Here is a 21,761-nt window from a genome sequence, read left to right as displayed (position 1 = left end):
AATGGAATTAATCAGTAATATCAAAGAAATATGAGTTGTGATGTAGAAAATCAAGGGGATCTAACAATTACAATTTACAAGCACGTAAGATAACAAATAGACAATTAGACAGTGCTGCATAATGTTAGTTATGCTGAAACAATTCACAATTACTCGTTTACTCGTTTTCTTTTTTATCAAACAACGATAGAGAACAAGTGCCTTATATTCATAGTATATTTGAATAATAAAGTATGAAATGGATGTCTAAGTTGTCAAGCATCAGGCAGTACCTTTTGCTACGGAACAATTTCTGGATTCCTCATGGACCATGCTCCCTTCATTTTCCAGAGAAAATTGCTATATGCTTTCTTCTGATTCAGGTAAACGAAATTAATTAAAAGGAACGACGCCTATAAATCCGAACAAGAGAACACGCGAGCAAAGTCCCAAATTTCCAGATCAAATTGATAATATGGTATCAATGTATCATGGAAAAATCTTCAAATGAAAAGCATAAATTCTGGTGTAATGTAAATAATAATATGGTACATATGGAGGCATCAAATGGTTGCCATCGAAAGGCTACCCTTGTGATAGCCATTGATTTCAGGGGCTATGGGCTGTCCGAGCAGCTAGCTGAGCCCGAAAAGTCAACCTTCAAAGACCTTGTTGAAAATTGATTGCCTTTTGAATACTTGGGTATTGACAAGGTAATATTTTCATTAGGTAAGAAAAACACAGCATCAGTGCACACGTAGTCCACTTCTGAAAAATACTTCAAAGCTTCACCAACACCTTAATCCTTAGAGGAAACAACAAAACAAAACAGAAAACCCACATTTGCAAGGCAGAAAACGGCCATCATAGCACATCTCCCCAGCGCTAACCCAACACCCACCCCCCCCCGGTTTCTTTCCGCCACAAAACTTAAGCTTTTCCCATAATAATTTTGAACTTCATTATATGCATACAGCCTAAATTGTTGCTGCAAAATTTGGTGTTATAACACTAGGTATTCCTTTCATTCTGACACCTGCTCTGCCTGCATACCTGACACCCGCTCTCCACCAAGAGCGCGTATCTGGTGTTATAACACTAGGGATTCCTTTCATTCAACCAGGCCCCTCTGCCATCCAAAATCATCTCCTCCCTGAAGGTTTGTACATATCAAGATGGCAGGTACATTCATTTTTCCATCAACATCTTCATTTTCTTCACAAAAAATTTCACCTCACCGTTTCTACTCATTACAAGGGTTGACTATGTTATCTTACCTATTCCAGGGGCCAGGGTGGGCAGAAGCTGATTTTGGTAGCTTTGATGTTAAGTCAGGGATAAGGAACGTCTACACTTTCTTCTCCAGAAGTGAGATCCCAAAAGCAGCTACTGATCAAGAAATCATGGACTTGTTTGACCCTGCAACTCCTCTACCACCAGGGTTTACGGAAGAAGATCTTGAAGTCTATGCATCTTTGTATGAGAAAAATGGATTCCGCTTTCCACTGCAAAATCCATACAGGTATGTAAGAACAAAGAATACCTTTGCATTATGAGTTCCTATAGTTCCAACCCTTTTCCTAGTATGTTCCTGCACTTCACTTACATGGGAATAAAAAGAGACGAGGAAATAAAGAGTGGTAGAATTATGAACTACCGAATCTGTATTGTCCTAGTTTGACATATGATGCTTATTCTCCTCAAAGTACCTAACAAACCAAATAACACAATTCCATTCAGACTTAAACATCTCCTAATAGATAATAATTTCATTAGAATTCCCTTACATTGATGCAGAACTATAGGCCTGGAGTACGGTTGACTGATCCAAAAGTGTCAGCTCCATCCCTGCTTAGGACTACCTCTTAAATTTTCCGGGAATAGAGGACTACATCCGGACTGATGCAGTGAAGCAAATTGTGCCAAATTTGGACATTATATTTATTACAGAAGGGAATCATTCTGTGCAGGAAGAACTTCCAGAACAAATTAATCAGCTTCCTTGACAGACATGGTATCTAATATAGACGCTCAATGTTCAAGAGAACAATATATTCAAAAAGGGAAATATTGTACTGCATGTGGCATATGCTATAGAGGTTGGACGCTACATCACTTGTTTGGGGAATAAACAAACTCTTGCTCCTGTTCTTCTATCTTTATTTCGATATGATTAACTTTTCCTTCTGGAAATATATTTTTATGACCTTTGATTTCCTGTACCCCAAGCATTTCGATGGCTGGATATGTATGCTCAGAATATGGATTCACTACGTATAGTTTGCGTTCAGATCCTATCCAATATAAGATAAAAAATAATCAGTCTGCAATATATAAGGTTTGACAACATTATCAAGAAAAAAACCAACTTTTGAGCATTATTTATGGTTTGATACAGACTCCTAAAATGAGTTGTAACACAAAACAAGGCCGAGAAGAACTTATAGTGGCTCGTATCAAAAACGAGAATTAAGCCATGCCCCCTTATTGGCTCAATTACCAGTGGAAGAAATTTAAATCAGCAGTGGTACATGCTTACCAAAAGAGAAACGTTGAGCATGTCTGACACTAATTTCAGTTCATTCATTTGCTTGACAATCAATGCCAGACGCTTCAGGATTTTGGCATTATATTTCTATGCATGGGTTTCATGCTACCAAGATTCCATGTTATTCATCGTCATCTACTTTCAGAGGCTGCTATGTTTTAAGAAGGCAGGTGCAAAGATTTAGTCATTATCACCGTCACGTCATTTTCATTTTTTTCATTATGATGAAACCTTTTCCACTAAATTTGACTGTCGAAGGCTCCAAGGATTGTGCATTATTTGTTATCTGTAGTTCATAGTACAATCTTATATCCAGTATTCATAAATACAAAGTCAATATAGAAAAGAAACAGAAGGGATGTCCATACGCATCACGTACCTGTGAACAATACTGCAACAAAAAAATTGCACCAACGATGAACCACCAATCTTTGAAGTGCTGACCTGTTTGTCCATAAGAACTAACAGCATGGTGAATTTGCACAATCTGGACGTCCCAAGGGCAGAGTTTTTACATATATTTCATTTCTTCATAGGTAACTAAGGCCGCTCCTCCTTCAGAATTCCAGACACTTAAATAATACGACTGCATGTGTATAGGGTTGGTCATGTACAGTGCTTACATCAACGCGTGCATAATTAAAAAAGAAAAGAAAAGAAACGAAATTCATGTCACTGTCCTAGCAATGCAAGCACATTACACCAACCCATACATTAAGAATATTTTGTAAAGTAGACAACAAGAGAAAAAGGTGCCAACATGGTACAATCATCCTGCTTTCATTTTGGTATAGATTGTCCTTTCAAGCTGATTAGTACTTAGCAATATAGACCTTCAACCAGGTTACAACATTGAACCTGAGGCCTTTCATCCTATATCTGGATTCTCTAGGATGCATAAACCAGTAAGCGACTGTATTCAAATTAGGCAGCACATTAGGTCATGCACAACCATCAATTTAAAGAAAGCTAGATAGAAGGATAGGAACAAATTAAGGGATTAAAAAGAACCTAGACCATAACGGATATATAATGTACATGACTTCATTGACATTTGGTGAAAGAGATTGAAACAACCTGCAATTGATCAAGCTAATAAATTTTATTGCTAATGATGTAACATTTAAACATACAGATTATAGAGAGCTGACTGAACTAAATGGAACCGTATCTTCGGGTTCCGGTTTGCACATATTACATATACTCAGTAGTAAATTACAATGAGTGATGGTAATTTCTACACCTTCCCCTTGTACAAACACCTTTTAGTGTTCGTAAGCCGGAAACTTCGCCTGAGAAGGTTCAACCATGTCCAATAAAAGGTAAGCCATACCTCCAACTCCTTCAAACAAGGAGTAGGGGCTATCGCCTCTATGCATCTCACCCTGCGATATAAGCTTGTGAGCTCTATCGAGTAGGAAACAAGCAAAAGCTTTGGCTCTGTATAAGAACACTACATTTCCTGTCAGTTGGTAGAGCGAGAGGAACACATATGCATTTCCACTAATGCCATGGCAAATCCCCACTCGCTTTAGCAGTCCACGTTTCCAGACAACCTCTGCCGCATCAGCAGCTGCTTCCAGAAATTCTTTATCTCCAAAAACCTGAGATTTACCATATCTTTAATAGTAGACAGACTAAAATAGGAGACGCAATACAAGTCGACAGTGAATAATTTGAAGATTCGTACAATTAAAGCCGCTTGCTCATGTCAAAGTGAGGTTTATAATGCAACTTCTATGGAAGAATGTCACAAATTCTATACTTCCACCACACAATGTGTGCTTTAAGGAGAAGTTTCTTTGGGAAAAAAACTTCGAATATAGCTCATTAATGTTAATGAAATGTATTCACGGTCAATACTAATAAACGGCGTTTGATAAATGTCTAGTGAACAAATTATAAAAGAATCTTAAACGTTTAAATCCAAAACCAGTTTGGACAAGAAATCCACATGAAATTTATTAGCAAACAATTGAAAAGAAGCCCATGAAATTCTATGCATGAAAAGAGCATTCAAATTCTTACCTTAGCAGCTTTGGCAAGTGTGAGGGCAATCCCAGGAGCCCCATGACACCAGTGTACTAGAACATCTCGATGTCTATCTTCTTCACTTGCAGGGTAGTTACCACTAGGAAAACGATTGTTAATCATGTACTTGAGAGTGCCCTTGACATCTTCAACCTCATCAGGCTTCAATTCCATGTCCATCAAAACATGCATAATCCCTGCCAATCCATGTGCAGCCCCCCAATACTTCTCCCCATACCACTCAAACATCAATGGACATCTTCCTCCCTTACCCAATGCTCGACCGTTCTTGATAATTTCATCCACAACTGCTCTCTGCACACACAAATCCAAAATACAAGCCGGCCATACACCCATTAATAAATTAATGCACTACATACATACATACACAATTTGATCTTTTTTTTCTTCGTTTGAGCGATATTTTAATGTAATCCAAACTACGGGAGGGGAATTCCAACTTAGGTGCAAAGGGTAGTACACCGCTCTAGCCAACTTTGACTCTTCTAATAGTGTACTTAACCAAAAGGACTAAAATTTAAACTCAATTGGGTTCAATAAAAGTTATAAAACTATTGCAATGATGAAAATCAAGTAGAACAAAACCCAAATTAATACAATAAATTGGAGCACCAATCTTACCATGTAAGCTGAAGAAATTGTACCACCCTCCAAATGTTTGTTCAGAAACAAGCAAGCCCACAAAAACCCAACTTTCCCATACAACAATTCATCAGGGAGATTTCTGGAAAGCTTAATCTCTCTAAATTGTGCCAAATAATAACTCAGAGAAGCAGAGTCGCCGCAGTGCTTCGCCGCAACCGCCCCAAGAGCACAAACACCCGCCCTCCCGCACATAAATGTGACAACATCCCTCGAACCCAGAGAGGCGGAGTCGCAGGCCTTGACGATCTGAGCACAGATAGTGACATCGTTCGCGTCGCCTGTGACTTGGTACGATTTGAAGAGGAGAAAGGCGGTGCCCAGAGCACCGGAATAGAGAGTGAAGTCGTGAAGGCTTTGTGCGGCGGCGGCTCCGGCCCACGTCTCAGTAAGGATGGTTTGTATGAGTTCCGAGGCGGCGCGTTTGAGAAGGTGTGAGAGAGATGGGCAGGGCGTGGAGAGGAGGTTCATAAGCGAGTCATTTCCGTGTTCTGCTTGTGGAGGTGATGGAGTTGGTGCTTCGGCTACCATGTCTGGCATTATATTTGGGAAGAATCGGTCTGCCATTGTCGACTGCGACTGCTGAGTGCTGAGCTTGTTGGGTGGAAAGTTTACTGAGGAAGAGTAGCTCAGGAAGGTGAAGAAGCGTCTGAAAGCGTAAGCGGATACGGATAGCTGTGCTTATTACACGCCGAAAGCGGCGGGGTAAAAGTTTTGGCCCAAAATTAACGTCGAAAGCGGCGGGGTAAAACGTGTCATAGTATAATTTAAAGACAATTGAAAAACTTATCTCCAACCTTAGGCTAAAACTTAAAATTTTTAGTCCAAAAACAAATTTTTTGGTCCCACCTTTTTTGTTTAAAATTTTAGTTTTAAATTATTAAAGAATGAATTTAGGCTAATTTTTTTTCTTAAATTAATTTTTTTTAATTATGTAAACTATCGTCAATTAATTTTATGAATATTTTAATCTAAAAATATTTAAATTCCAATAAATATTGAAAAATCACATATAGAAGGCATCTAAATTAATAGAAACATTAATTAATAAGCCACAAATTTAATACACACGACAATTAATAAACTACATAAACTTAATAATGATATCCACTATCTTGACTTGGTGGTGGACTTGGGATATAGCCTTGAGATGAATCATCATCTTGAAATATACTCATTGTGGCATATTTTTGTAAAATTTTCTTTTGCTTACCACGTAAGAACTTTTTCCTCTTTGGAGTGTATTTGTTGAGGTTCCTCATCATAAAATTAATTTCGAACCTCTCTTGCTCCCTATCCCCTACTCCCTATCACCTCAGACAATCCTTGAGGACGTCCCAAGCATGATGCAACTTAAAAGGTTGATTTTTTGGTGTTACTCTTGTCTTGCAAATTGCCATTGTTTTGTTGCCCTATGCAAAAAAATACATAAGAACAATTAGTTGCAAAATAATATTATGTACATGACAAATAAAATATTAACAAAAACACTCACAATTTCTGCAGCACTGCTTCCACTAGCCATGCCAACCACGGCTTTCTCCAAACTTCCCTTCCATAAAGTGCATGTTTTGTTGATAACCTTCTACCGATCGTAAACACCACCACCATCCATGTCGTCACCATTGCAGTTTTCATGAAATTATCAATGATTTTATCCGACAAAAACTTTTTATTTTGATTCATGCCAACTGCACCATCTTCACTAATAGAAACTCATGCCAAGCATAAAACAACATCTTCCTCACAAATCCAATTACGACCTTTAATATGCTCTCTTGCCATCTTGAAAATTTTGGAAATGGGAAGAAATGGTAGAAAGAAGAATTGGAAGAATTGTAGGAGAAAAGTGAGTTTTGTGGTTTGAATTTGGACTATTGGATCAACCAACGGTCCAAATATATCGGTCGTCCGATGCAAATTAGAGTCGTTAGGCTCTTGCATGTGGCCGACAGCTGCCCTAACAGTGGGCCCCCTTGTCAGGCGCTGAAGGCTTCAGCTCACGTGGGTGTTGCTGGGGCACGTGTTTGGGCCGAGACTAGGCTAGGTTTGGGCGAGTCCACGCGCATATGGGGGGGAGGGGGAATAAAACCTAAAAAATAGCATTTAGCCTAAGGTTGGGTTTGGTCTTAACACGTTTAACATTAAAAATTCTCTTAGAGAGATTTTTCAATGTAATCGGAACACAGAGTGGCACACCATGTGTCATTATACAAATGGTGGGATATATGTGTTAAAAAGTTAATAACTTAAAAAATAAAATTTTCCATCACTTATATAAAAACACATGGTGTACCATTTGTGCTCTGATCACAATAAAAAAATTCTCCTCACAAGCGTCAAATATTTTTTTTTTCGTCAGAAAGAAAAAATTATTTTCACCGCCTTGAAGTGGTCGCAATGCTCATGCCAAATTAGTTTTTATTAGATGAATAAAAATTTCAAGACTTGTACGTAGTAGATGAAATAAAACAATCTCATCTTATGACTATCAGAAAAGTGATGAGCATTAACACTAGTTGAAGGTGGTGAGAAAAAAATTTCTCAAAGAATAAACAAGATTTCCATGACACCAGAGAGGATACTACGATAGTAGTGTATAACAATAGAGCATCTGGAGACGCTAAAATTAATAGTTTCTTAAACCAATAACGCGATGTCTTGTAGTAATATTGAAATATAGGATGACAAGTGACAACATATTATTAGCATTAGCAGTAGCAGTGATGGATGCATTAAGGGACTTGGGTGGTCCTGAGACCACTTAGAAGCCCAAATAAGTGACTACGAGAACCTCTCAGACCAGGTAAATTAGGGCATGTAGTGAAGGAGAAGAGTGTAACGGCGGACCGATAGTTGCAGATTTTGCAAATAATTAACAAAGGAGAAGAAGATTATTCTATTTTTTTTAAAAGACTTTGCCAAACAACGCCATTTTGAGCCAAGCCATTAAAACAAAGTAATTGAAAGCACGTCTTCTTATTAAACCACATGAGAGAGACCGTTTTTAATTAAAAAAAATAAAAAGAGTCTATTATCTTTCCTCCTATCTGAGATATCCACCCAATTTATTTGGCATTCAGTTTCTCCAATTGGGTGATCCCCAAATTTTCCCTCTAACCTCACCTAACTGATTCCCAAGCCACCACCAGCTGCTTTACGCCTTCACCTGTCTCTTCTTCACGACCACCACCTGGTTCACTTCTCTCCAGCCTCCATGGCCACTTAACCCTCTAATTTCTAAATTTAAGTAAACTTTTTATTATTTTAGCCTAAATTAATCATATAGAATGTTAATAATGATGTGTATTGGATGAAGAATTTAAATTCATAATAGATTATAGTTCATGTTAATTTTTTTTAAATTCATAATTGATGTGGTGAACAAATTTGTAGTTCGTAATGTTGTTGGTACAATAATTATAAATGAAAAAAAATTGATAGTTTACTTTAATTTTTTCAATTTTATTTTCGTCTAATTTATTTTTAAAACTTTTACATTACGATCACTCGATGTTAGAGTCTTTATACGATTAATGGACAAAAGGAAGCCTAAAGCAATTTCAACTAGATTTTGTATGTAAGTTGGAGGTGCGTGTAGTTGCTCCATTAGACAAATTGATGGGGATTGCATACGGGCCTGTAAATTGGGTCGGGCCGGCCCGGGCCTGAGGAGTAACGACCCAAGCCAATTTTTTGTGCAGTGCAAGCTTTTCACGTTAAAAATGTGATATTCATACAACCATTTTAACTTTTTTCACATGCTTTATTAATTTTCAGCATTTGATTTTTTTTTAAAATCATTTAATCTGATGATCAGAAGTTAAAAAAGTACGTAAGAAGTAAAAAAATGATGATTACCGCATGATAATTCCCTATTGACCGGGTGATGAAAGTTCAGACACACGCACAAAATTAAAAAAAAAAAAAAAAAAAAAAGAAATAATAATAAAACTGAGAGCGATCGCTTGAAGTACAGGCATTTCTCTAATATCCTTCCCGTTCTCTCCCAAATCTGACGCCGACACTGCCAATCCGGGGCAGAAATCGACGCTGCCTCAACCTCCAGCCTCCCATCTCATCCGTCGTGACACACCCGAGGCTTCCGTCTCCTCTGTAGACTCTTTCTCTCGGTCCAGCGTCGCCACCGCCTCAACCTCCAGATTCAGGTATTATACAAATCTTACCAAGCACCATATATTTCGTCCAAGTAGTGTGAGTCAGAATTAGTAACGCCGTCGGGTGACTTCAATTAAATCTAATCATCTCCAATGAATTTTCACCCCCCCCCCTTTTCTGTGTGTGTTTAACTGCAGAAATGTACAGTAATGTCGGAAGCCAGCCTGGGGCGGCAATGCCGACGGCATCCCCGCCGATGAATCCGTTTGGGAATTCGTTGTACGGTGCTAGTTCCGGATTAATCCGTGGTGGATTGGGTGCATATGGAGAGAAGATTTTAGGATCAAGCTCTGAGTATGTACAAAGCAATGTAAGTAGCCCCCAACTATTCCATTAAGGATTTATGATCTTGCTTAACTCTAAAAGATGAAGATTTTAGGATCAAATTGTAAAGTTTTTGAATCAAGTGTTAACTTTTGTAAATTATATCAAAGTTTGGATGATTTTAATGTTAGCAAATAGCATGTTTAAGGGGCTTCATGAATCATTTTTCCCCTAAGGTTTATTAATTGTTGTCAAATTAGCATGCTTTTAATTGTTTGTGATTGTTTTGGAAAATTTGGTTTCAGTGATGCTTGATATGAATGAAGTTTGACATTATTGAATGAAACATTTCTGAAGGGCTTAATTCTGGTTGTGCAACTTCTTTGTCTCTTTGTTTGTCCTCTGGTGCTCTTCATTGAGCGAAAGGTTGCGGATCTATTAATTAGATCGGTGTATTGTATTTGTACATATGGTCTGATGCACAAATTAGGTTTTTTTTTTTTTTTTTTTTTTTTTTTTTTTTGTACTTCAATTCCATAGATGCCTTCATCTTATTATGCTTCCTAAAACATTTTGCATTGATCTCTAACTCAGTTAAACGATATAAACTGCTTTGAACACAGTAATCGCCTTGTAAGATTGTCTTCAATTTCAAATGACTAGATTTTCCCTTTTAACTTCTAGTACTCTTTAGATGTTAGACGTGGCTATCAGTTTGTACTTAATTCAAGGTAATTGAGTTCTATTCTGATATTTTTTTTTTTGGTTGAAATGGGCAGATCAGTAGGTATTTCTCTGATCCGCAATACTACTTCCAAGTGAATGACCAGTATGTGAGGAACAAATTGAAGGTTGTTCTATTTCCTTTTCTCCACAGGGTAAGTGCTAACATTTTGGTTTTTGCTTGTGGAATGAAATTATCCTGCTACAGAACTTACTCTTGCCCTTCCCTCTCGTGTTTCAGGGCCATTGGACCAGAATAACGGAGCCAGTAGGAGGCAGGCTTTCTTATAAACCCCCAATCTATGACATAAATGCACCAGACCTATACATTCCATTTATGGCATTTGGTACCTATGTGGTTCTGGCTGGCTTCTCATTGGGTCTTCAAGGAAAGTAAGTTGATGAAATTTCTACATGTACTCTGAGCAGTTTTCTCTTTTGTTCGGGATGTGCTGTATGGGAAACCATTTGATATAAGAATGAAGATTGTGTTTTCTTTTAACCGTAGAAGTGAGCTATGCATCCTTTTCTTTTGCAGTTATTTCCTCTTTTTCTAATTCTGTGTCCTACTATTAGTTTTCTACTTTCGTCTCCCTGTTTGGAAAAAAAAGGTTCTATTTAGTACAAATATATTTGGTCCTTTTGTTTATATAGTCTAGCCATTTAGCTTTTCTCTTGTTGAGGATCTTCCTTCATCTCAGAATTATATCCATGCCAACGGTTACTATAACGATAACAATAGTACAATTGTTTTAACCTCTTAAATAGGTTCTGGGAGGCCATTGCCAAACAAAAATGTAAAAGTAGATAACAATAATATCTCTTTATTAAATGTTTCCTGGGGCTTGGTACAATATAACTCCTAAATAAGTTAGGTCAAGACTGAAATGTGAAGCTCTGAACACATTGTCTTTTAGTTTCTTAACCCTAAACCCTGATTTCTAGATTATAGCTGTGACTTGTAAGTTGGAGTATTGCATCTGACCAAAAAGTATGCTGCAGATGAGACCACTCTTTTAGCTGGCCGTACTGTTCTTTTATTGGTTAATCTGTGGCCAACTTTAACTGTTGTGTTAGAGAAAGCAGGACCCCTCTCAATGCTTTAGTTTCCTGTTTCCTTCGTCTTTCTTTTTCATTTTCTTGCTGTAGCAAATCTATATTGATTTGAAGGAGTATTCTAGGTTTTTTAACTCTCGAAGTAAAAGAAATATCTTTCACTTGGGCATCAATGTGAAACAATTAGCTATTGGATCTTTTCTCAACCTCAAAAAATATAATCAGTCTTTTTTTTTTTTTTTTTAAATTGTTGATTGGTCGCTCCCTCAGCTCTTCATGAACTGCATCACAGTTCCATTTTGAGATTTTCTTTAAGGGGTGTGGTTTTTGTTTTGTATTTATTATTTATGATTTTGGTAATTCAGTCTGTTAACGTCAGAGACTCATTTATCTCTTGGCACTTGTGATATCTTAAAACTGTATTTGTTAATTTCCTACCAGGTTTAGCCCTGAAGCTCTAAACTGGTTGTTTATCAAGGGCTTGCTTGGCTGGTTTATGCAAGTTGCACTACTGAAAGTATCATTGCTTTCATTGGGCGGTGGTGAGGCACCGTTGCTGGACATGGTGGCATATGCTGGGTATGCTTTCACGGGGTTGTGCTTTGCTGTACTTGGACGGATTATGTTGAGCTACTCATACTACTTTTTGATGCCTTGGACGTGTTTATGCATGGGAGTCTTCTTGGTGAAGACAATGAAGAGAGTTCTATTCGCCGAGGTGAGGAGTTATGATTCAAGCAAGCAGCATTACCTGTTGCTGTTTATTGCTTTGGCTCAGTTACCTCTGTTTACGTGGCTTGGCAACGTTACTGTTAATTGGCTCATATAAGTCAGCTTATTTTGTACGAGTTAGCACCACTTCTTGTTTATAGAATTTCCCGAAATCTTGTATACAGTTTCTTTGTATTAATTTCGGGCCACGACTTTTGCTCCCAGATTTAAGAATTGTTAGATATTTCTGTTGAGTGCTTTTAGTGCTGGGATTATCAAGTAATTGTAATCAAAAGCAGTAATCTGACTTGAAAATTTGTCACCGAAAAATTATTATTTAAAGTTAACCCTTGTATGTCCTTGTTGGTAGACCTGTAAACAGGTTGGGTTTACTGGGTTTGGGTTGGGTTCAACCCGACCTGTTGACTTAACGGGTCACCCGAACTCAACCCGCGAAGGGAAAACTTCCAACAAGGAATGAAAAATGTCTGACTAGAAAGGAATGAAATTTCGTGAACTTCGCGTGAAGGGGTTAATCAAATGCTATGTTGAATCGTTTTCGAGGGAAAGCCTGTTATTGCTCATCGAGCAACTTCAGGTGTCTGAGCCTGTTCAATGGTTAAATATTGCCTCAGTATTAGTGTTGGCAAACTTAAGTGGAACATTTGGTGAGCCCCAGTAGTCCTGATCAAGGACTCTGCTGGTGAATCCATCGCTGGACATGCTTTAGAAGGTCAAGCTTCGGAATCCACCGATGCTTGGTGGAATTCTGCCGAAAGTCATCCAATCCTCTGGTAATGTCGCCAAGAACTTCGAGCAACTGAACTCGTTTCTTTAGTTTGCCCGGAATACCGGCAAGTAATGCAACGTACACAACAGTTTCACCTTGCATAGAAATGAAGTAAAATAACAGGCATGTCCCTGTGGATTGTCTTATCGCCAAGTAGGCGACATTACATGCTTTAATGTATCAAATAAAACGGTAAATCCTGAAAATGTTTTATACGTTCTTATATAAATCCATAAATACGTACAGGTAGGTACTTAGTATGAACATGTATATAATTCAACCTATCAACTAATACCATGAAGTTGATACATGTCTAAAATCAGCCAAGATCAGGGACGGTGAAGTGATCTTCGTCGTCCTCCAACATTTCGATCCTAGGCTTCTTGTACGGATTGTTCAATTTGGCGGGACTATACGAGGTGAAATTGGTTGACTGTGACACCGGAAGCTTAGGAACTTCAGCTACTGCTCCCATGGCTTTTTGAGGAAACTGCTCTTCGCGGAAAACACCCATGTCGCCTATCCATTCAAGTTCACCAAACTCAAACGACTCTTTCTGCTGAAAGAAAATGCAAATGACATCTCTGTTAGAATGTGAGCATCCTTACGCGTGGGCGCTTTTTGCGCGTGTACAACTAGATAACAAGCAAATACACAGAGGGATATTTCTAACCTTGTCGGAAGATTCAAATTCTGATAACTGCAGCAAGTCATCAACACCCCAAGGGGATGAGATACCAGAAGCCTGTGGTGTTGGAATTTTTGTTGAAACGATCTTGTGTGTGTTAGACCAAGTCCGAGTCTGGTGGTGGCTTCCTCAAATTCAAGAGGTTGTGATTGTTAGACCAAGTCCGAGTGTTAGACGAGATCAGTATGCTAAGTGCCTGCCATCATTACAACTAGAGTCATCATTGCCATAAAGGAATGACAGCAAGAGGACATGTGATTGCTGACTCATGGACAGCAGGGAGGACATTTTATTATTGCTGTGCTATTGCTCCGAGTGCTGTGGTGTGCTGTTGCTGTGCTGCTGCATGTGTGGAGTGCAGTCCTTGTATTTTAAATTGTAAAGTTTGTATGTTGTAGTGTATATAACAAAGCCTTCCCGTAAGGCCTAAATAAGGGAATTATTTATTCAGATCAGAAATTCTTTCATGGTATACGAGCCCTAGCAGTCTAACGACTTAGATCCTGTTTCTTTTTTTTTTTTTTTTTCTCCATGGCTGATACCACAAACGGCGCTGCAACTTCCAACCCTACTATGAATCCTTTCTCCTCCATGACTACGCTTGTCAACATAAAACTAGATCGAACCAACTATCCTTTGTGGTTGGCTCAGATCCTTCCAATCCTCAAGAGTCGTAACTTGATGGGATATGTTGATGGGTCCATCGTCTGTCCACCCAAACATCTTCCTGGTGCTACTGCTGTCAACCCTGCCTACACAACCTGGGTGCAGCATGATCAACTGATACTAAGCTGGATCAATGGCTCTCTCACACCCTCTGTGTTGTCCGTTGTCGCGAGCAAGAGGTCCTCTCATGATACCTGGGAGGCTCTAGAGCAACGGTATGCTTCTACGTCCCAAAATCGTATTTTGTTTCTTCGCAATGAACTGATGCAAACTAAGAAAGGTGACATGTCTATTGCTGATTATCTTGATTGAATGAACTCGATTCCTGATAACCTTGCCCTAGCTGGCAACCCCGTGACTGATGATGAACTGGTCCAGATTATCTTGAACAATTTGGGCCCTGCCTATGAAATGACAGTGAGTGCTGCACAAGCACGTGATACTCCAATCGCGTATCCTACACTTGAGGCCCTCCTTCTGACTACCGAGAGACGCATGGCTGCACAGAATGCTCCGTCTGTGGAGGCTGCTCCGGTGAATGCTTTTGTCACTACCAGAGGTCGTGGTGGACGACTTCGTGGAACTGGACGTGGTGCTTTTCAGACCGCACGTGGTGGTGGTGCGATCAATCCGCGAGGGTTCTTTCCTCGCACCAATAATCAAAAGGCAAACTCGGCATGCAATGGTGAGAAAATCACTCCCATAGGAGAACGACTCACATGCCAGATATGTGGAAAACAAGGGCATCCTGCCCTAGATTGCTATCAAAGAATGAATGCAGCCTATGAAGGGAGAATTCCAGCAAAACAGCTTACTGCCATGGCAACATCTTCGGTTCCTCTCAATCGGCAGAATAATGGATAGTGGCTTTTGGACACCGGTGCTAATGCTCATGTGACTCCAGACATCCAGAATCTGGTAAACCCACAAGAGTATAATGGTAATCAGAATGTGGGTGGTGTAGGTAATGATACTGGCATTTCTATCTCTCACATGGGTTCGAATCAACTACAAACACAATCTTGCTCATTTAAATTGCAAAATATTTTACGCTGCCCCACTGCCTCTACAAACATTATTTCTGCACACCGTTTTACCCTAGACAATAATTGCTATTTACTCATCTTTCCTCATTTTTTTCTTGTTAAGGACCTCAAGACCCGGAGGACGCTTTTCCGCGGGCGATGTGAGAATGGCTTATACCCATTTTTTGGTGGCAGTGGACAGTTCCATAACCCTATTTCAGTGTGTCTAGGCATTCGAGTCTCGGCTAAAAAATGGCATTCACGTCTTGGTCATCCTGCGTCGTCTGTTATCAAGTTTTTAATTTCCAATAAACAAGTACCAATTCATGGTACTGCGGATGTAACGTTTTGTCATTCGTGTCCTTTAGGAAAAAGTACTAAGTTACCGTTTAGTACTTCTGAGTCTGTTTCCCAATTTCCCTAACAACTTTTACATTCCGATGTTTGGTGTTCTCCAGTTATTTCCATTGAAGGTTTTCGATATTATGTTTTGTTTGTGGATGATTATCCCAGGTACTCTTGGATTTTTCCCATGAAAAATAAGTCTGAAGTGTTTGAAATATTTGTTCAATTTAAAGCTAAGGTCGAAAATTTGTTTAATACTTCACTAAAAACCCTTCAATGTGACGAAGGAGGTGAGTACAAAAGTCGAAGTTTTCAATAGTTTCTTGCAACAAATGGCATTTCTCAACGGTTTTCGTGTCCAAAACACCCCGAGCAAAATGGCCTAGCAGAAAGAAAACATCGACATATTGTCGAAACGAGTATTGTCTTGCTTTCTCACTCTTCCCTTCCAAACAAATATTGGTTTGATGCATGTTCAACATCAACTTATTTAATTAATCGATTGCCAACTCGAGTTCTGTCTCATAACTCGCCCTATGAGACATTATTTGAAAAACCTCCAAACTATGAGACCTTAAAGGTGTTTGGTTGTAAGTGTTTTCCGTGGCTTGTACCTTATGCACAAAATAAACTTCAACCCAAGTCCAAACCGTGTGTATTTTTAGGCTACTTACTGAATCATCAAGGGTATAAATGTTTAGACCTGTCCACGAGACAAATTTATTTGTCTCGCCATGTTCTATTCGATGAGGACTCATTTCCATTTAAGGAACTCACATCCTTGCGGGAAAACGTTGATGACACAGGTAGTTTTGCTTCTCCTGATCTTTTGTTCACATTTCCTATACTTTCGCCAGATACTTCTCCCTCTTTGCTGAATCCTATCCCTCCTTTAGCGTCCCCATCCCAGCCAAACATCACCACGACCAACCCGCAAAATCCTGAACACCCTACCCTTCCTCACCCTCCCATGTTATCCGCTCCTTCCAATCCTCAAACCACCTTATCTCCCCCTGACCCTAGTTCCACGAACCAAACTTTAAATGAGCAAGTCCCAGTTGTTGTGTCACTCCTGCCTCATTCTCTGCCACCTTTAGACCATGATAGTGCTTCCATAAGGCCGCGCATGATGACTCGCTCACAGTCTGGAATACAAAAACCTAATCCTAAATATGCTGTGCATGTCTCTACTGATCTTTCTTTAGTTGAACCAACCTGTTTTAGTCAGGCAGTCAAGCACCACAAATGGAGGGAGGCCATGGTTCACGAATTTAATGCACTGCAGCGCTGTGGCACGTGGGAGCTTGTTCCTTATCATTCAAAAATGAATGTGCTGCCAAACAAATGGGTCTTTAAGATCAAACGACGGGCGGATGGCTCTGTAGAAAGGCACAAGGCGGGGTTAGTCGCAAATGGGTTTCATCAACAGCCTGGACTTGATTACACCGAGACCTTTAGTCCTGTGGTCAAGCACAGCACCATACGCCTGGTTCTTAGTTTGGCAGTTTCGAAAAAATGGCATATCAGGCAATTGGATGTACAAAATGCTTTCTTGCATGGATTTCTGAAGGAGGAAGTCTATATGCGACAACCTGCAGGTTTCATTGATGAGCAGCATCCAACACATGTCTGCAAATTGCAAAGGAGTATATACGGGTTGAAACAAGCTCCGAGAGCCTGGTTTCAACGTTTTTCAGAGTTTTTGCTTCAATTAGGGTTTCAGGCATCCACGTGTGATTACAGTTTATTTGTTTTCAATAACTCTGGTGTCTACTTGATTTTATTGATCTACGTCTATGATATATTGTTGACAGGGAACAGTACTCGCCACATGTCTAGCTTGATATGTAAACTGGGCACTTTGTTTTCAATGAAGGACTTGGGGCCTCTTCATTATTTTCTGGGTGTCGAAGTAACCTATTGTGGTGATCAAATGCATTTGAATCAGGCCAAGTATGTTGTGGACTTGCTTCAGCGTACAAAGTTTTTGGATGCTAAACCAATATCCACTCCTGTTTCCTGCGGACAGAAACTCAGTGCTTACACTGGTGAGCCACATGACAATTCCGAGATGTATCGAACTGTTGTCGGAGCACTTCAGTATTTAACTATCACGCGACCAGATCTCTCCTATGCCGTAAACCAGGTTTGTCAGTTCATGCACTCTCCAAAGACTACTCACTGGATGGCAGTTAGGCGGATCCTTCGATATGTTAAAGCCACATACAATCATGGTCTTGTGTATAAACCTGGTACTGCACAACTTACAGCATATTCTGATGCTGATTACGCTGGGAATCCTGATACACGGCATTCCACAGGTGGTTTTTGCATTTACTTAGGGTCTAATCTCGTGTCTTGGAGTTCGAAAAAGCAGAAAACTGTCAGTAGGTCAAGTTCCGAAGCTAAATATCGGCAGCTTGCTTATACTGCTGCAGAAGTATCATGGTTCCGCTCTTTATTTCGTGACTTACACTTGCATCTTGATCGACCAACAATCTGGTGTGACAATGTTTCCTCCATTGCCCTTGCTTCAAATCCAGTTTTTCACTCCCGTACCAAACACTTGGAGGTGGATTATCATTATGTTCGTGAGAAAGTGGTTCGTCAAGAGTTATTTGTGAATTTCATATGTTCTCAAGACCAGATTGATGATCTGTTTACAAAAGGATTGTCCTCTTCACGGTTCAAGCATCTTGTTTCCAAGCTTCCAGTTGTTTCTCCTCCTGTCAGCTTGCGGGGGGCTGTTAGACCAAGTCCGAGTCTGGTGGTGGCTTCCTCAAATTCAAGAGGTTGTGATTGTTAGACCAAGTCCGAGTGTTAAGACGAGATCAGTATGCTAAGTGCCTGCCATCATTACAACTAGAGTCATCATTGCCATAAAGGAATGACAGCAAGAGGACATGTGATTGCTGACTCATGGACAGCAGGGAGGACATTTTATTATTGCTGTGCTATTGCTCCGAGTGCTGTGGTGTGCTGTTGCTGTGCTGCTGCATGTGTGGAGTGCAGTCCTTGTATTTTAAATTGTAAAGTTTGTATGTTGTAGTGTATATAACAAAGCCTTCCCGTAAGGCCTAAATAAGGGAATTATTTATTCAGATCAGAAATTCTTTCAGTGTGAGCTGTGACTACTGGATGGCTCCAAGCTACTCGGTTCTGTGTCATTACGGGCTGGTTTGGTATTGCTGTGCTTTGAAAAAAAGCTGCTTCTGTTGTGCTGTGAGAATAAGCAGCTGTGAAATAAAGCAGCAGAGTGTTTGATAAACTTTTTTGTAAAAGTGCTTTTGAAAAAAAAAAGCAGTATTAGAGTGTTTGGTAAACTTTTATGTAAAACAGATGTGAAAAAAAGCCGGTTTTTCAAAGCTAGGTTTTGCAGCTTCTTGTTTTTGGCTTTTTTTCATCCAAAACTGTGAAAAAAAGCTGAAGCTGAGTGTTTACCAAACACAAAAACAGCTCCCAGCTTTTTTTGATAGCAGCTTTTTTCAGAATCATCTCAGTACCAAACCAGGTCTACAACAGCCGTTGCTTAATGCCACTCGGATTCCAGTGGCGAGGAACCTCTGGTGGTTCGCAGAGCGGCTATTTGCCGAATGAATCGATTCATCGCAATCCTGACAAACGAGGGCTCTGTCTTCGACGCAGAATATAAAAGCTGCCTTGTCCTGGGAATCACAAGATGTTTGTGAGAAAGAAACAAAGAAACGAAGCGAGATTGAAATCTGAGGCACTATAAGAGAACTTGTCAAACTTGTGAGATCATTTAGTGCCGTTAATTAACACAGATATTGAAACCTCTCTCGCATATCCGATGCTAGCTACAACTATAACATAGTATCAAAGCGCAGAATTCATTCATGCTAGACTCAACTTCGAATCATGCGTTCAACGTCACTCAATATAATTGATCTACATTGGACATCTCAGTATACTAATTAAATCTTGACACTGACACCCAGTACTTGTGCCTCTCTATTGATTTTTTAACTTGGTTTTGGGTCAGATTTGCTTTTGAAAACCCTAATCTGAGACTACTAGCACTACTACAATTTTTTTAATTAATTTTTTTTGTTACAAACCATGAGATAATTTACGATAAATTCATATAAACTAAAGAAAAAAGGATTTGGACTTGCATGCAGAGGATAAAGCACATTACTTTAATCAATTTAACTCCACCTATATTAGTGAAAATTATTACAATTGAGTACATAGAAACAATATATATACCTGAATGAATGAATTTGGAAAGGTAAACAAAATCCAACAGAAAAGGAAAAATCCTAATCGGAAGTTGGAATATGCTTACTCAATATACATGCTACATGCATACATAGTTACATACATACATACATACATACTTACATACATAAGAAAAGAAAGTGGGGAATTAGGTGAAAGAAAAGAAATTACTTGGCATATATCACATGTAGGGAGTTTGTTTGACTTTGAGACGCACTCAAGGAGAAGCCTCTGGTGCTTGCTTGCAAGCTTATTCGCTGCATGTACTTCCACGTCACATTTGGCGCACAGCGCTGCCTCGTCGGCACAACAAATCACCTTCGCCGGAGCCTTCTCGCACGCATCACACTGAATTTTCATCGCCAATATATTAATCCTCCTCCTCCTCCTTTTCTCCACTTGAATATTTCAGAAAACCTCCTAAAACCCTCACCAAAGATTAATGGAGAAGAACAAAAAAAGTCAAATTATTGGATTGGAACGGGGACCTCCAGGTTATGCCACCAAAGATTAATGAAGAAGAACAAAAAAAGTCAAATTATTGGATTGGAACGGGGACCTCCAGGTTATGTCTTGTGGCTGTAGAGACACTGGAGTGGCTGTAGAGACACTGGAGTGTCTGCATTGTTAGCACGCAACAATGCGTGCATGATCTAGTGGCTACCAATATTTCTGACTGCTTAAATTTTTTTTTATATAGCTTTGTAACAGTTTTAAAATGATAACTGGTCAACGACTTGATTAATACCTAAGCGTTTGAAAATTAAGAAATATCATCTAGATCTGCCTAGGCGCCCGGCTAGACCCGTCTAGCTGCAACTCTCATTTAGACAGAAAATAAATAGTTTTTATTTTTCATTTTATTTATTCAAGAAAAAGTGAGTTATTTAATACTTGGATAAACATTCGTTATATGTTTGTTCATTATGTTTTTAATATGTTCTAATACTTTATAATCTACATGACATTCTATTTTGTAATTTATGTTTATAATTATGTATTTTTTTAGTATAAGTAGACATTTATTTATTTGTTATATAACAAATTTTATTAAAATTAAAAAAAGGGCGCAAGCTCCCACTTAAACGCCTAAGCATCCATGCCCGCCAAACCAGCACCTACCGCCTTTTAGAACTATTATTGCATTAATTCGTATGATTTAGCTACAGCGGTGTTAACTATTAGATATGATATATCTTTGTTTACATGTCTCCACGATGGAAAGATAAACGTGAATTGGACACTGTATCTTTCTTGGTGCAAGTGGGGAAGAGATCATCTCCGGATCTCTGTCACCAAAAACACACAATCAATTAATCCGGATCCTTGAAATTTGATGCAACGACTAAAATTATTATAACTTTTAAAGGGACCCCCTGTTTGTAGTCGTTTGATCAAATTTCAAGGGCCCATATTAATTGATTGTGTGACTTTGGTGGGAGAGATTCGGAGAGGACCTCTTTGTGTGCAAGTGTATATATGATATCACATAATTTACAAGAAAAATAAGACAAACTTATGATTTTATTAGTTTACCTTGGTTAGGGCAAGTTGCTTTTGCATCTTTATATGTAGTTTAAATTGTTGCGATGTAATTGTTTGTCTTTGAGGAGAAATTTTTCATTATGATCCGAATACGGGTGGTACACCATGTATTTTTATACAAGTGATGAGAAATTTTATTTTTTAAATTATTAAATTTTTAACACACATATCCCATCATTTGTATAGTGACATATGGTGTACCACTCTATGTTCTGATCATACTGAAAAATCTCTTGTGTTTGAGCGTCAATTCTCTTATACTTGCTTGTACTTATAAGGCTCATAAATGAATGAGGATTCTCTCCG

General features: G+C 39.0%; 4 protein-coding genes across 4 annotated transcripts; 2 read left to right on the top strand and 2 right to left on the bottom strand.

Moving 5' to 3' along the window:
- Positions 1 to 310: 310 nt before the first annotated feature.
- On the top strand, positions 311 to 1,801 carry LOC137740725 (epoxide hydrolase 2-like). The gene is made up of 4 exons (XM_088700708.1): positions 311 to 362; positions 995 to 1,161; positions 1,266 to 1,501; positions 1,777 to 1,801. The coding sequence occupies exons 1-4, from the start codon at positions 311 to 313 to the stop codon at positions 1,799 to 1,801; spliced, it is 480 nt and encodes a 159-aa protein (XP_088556834.1).
- A 1,809-nt stretch (positions 1,802 to 3,610) lies between these two features.
- On the bottom strand, positions 3,611 to 5,955 carry LOC137740314 (lanC-like protein GCL2). The gene is made up of 3 exons (XM_068480175.2): positions 5,201 to 5,955; positions 4,556 to 4,873; positions 3,611 to 4,131 (listed from the first exon to the last, which is right to left on the bottom strand). Exons 1-3 carry the CDS (start codon positions 5,786 to 5,788, stop codon positions 3,793 to 3,795), a joined length of 1,245 nt encoding a protein of 414 aa, XP_068336276.1. The 5' UTR covers positions 5,789 to 5,955; the 3' UTR covers positions 3,611 to 3,792.
- A 3,208-nt stretch (positions 5,956 to 9,163) lies between these two features.
- Positions 9,164 to 12,501, top strand: LOC137739900 (uncharacterized). Its single transcript, XM_068479643.2, has 5 exons — positions 9,164 to 9,390; positions 9,538 to 9,710; positions 10,444 to 10,542; positions 10,629 to 10,780; positions 11,885 to 12,501. Exons 2-5 carry the CDS (start codon positions 9,540 to 9,542, stop codon positions 12,270 to 12,272), a joined length of 810 nt encoding a protein of 269 aa, XP_068335744.1. The 5' UTR covers positions 9,164 to 9,390; positions 9,538 to 9,539; the 3' UTR covers positions 12,273 to 12,501.
- Positions 12,502 to 13,023: 522 nt separating this feature from the next.
- On the bottom strand, positions 13,024 to 20,404 carry LOC137738641 (B-box zinc finger protein 24-like). The gene is made up of 5 exons (XM_088700458.1): positions 20,082 to 20,404; positions 19,186 to 19,333; positions 18,792 to 18,842; positions 13,618 to 13,727; positions 13,024 to 13,500 (listed from the first exon to the last, which is right to left on the bottom strand). The coding sequence occupies exons 1-5, from the start codon at positions 20,268 to 20,270 to the stop codon at positions 13,264 to 13,266; spliced, it is 735 nt and encodes a 244-aa protein (XP_088556584.1). The 5' UTR covers positions 20,271 to 20,404; the 3' UTR covers positions 13,024 to 13,263.
- Between the last annotated feature and the right edge of the window lie 1,357 nt (positions 20,405 to 21,761).

The sequence above is a fragment of the Pyrus communis genome, chromosome 9, assembly GCF_041283825.1.
Source record: "Pyrus communis isolate YQ-2024b chromosome 9, ASM4128382v1, whole genome shotgun sequence".
Classification (NCBI taxonomy): domain Eukaryota; kingdom Viridiplantae; phylum Streptophyta; class Magnoliopsida; order Rosales; family Rosaceae; genus Pyrus; species Pyrus communis.
The sequence above is the reverse complement of the archived record's forward strand: the minus strand, read 5'-3'. Positions and strand labels throughout refer to the sequence as shown.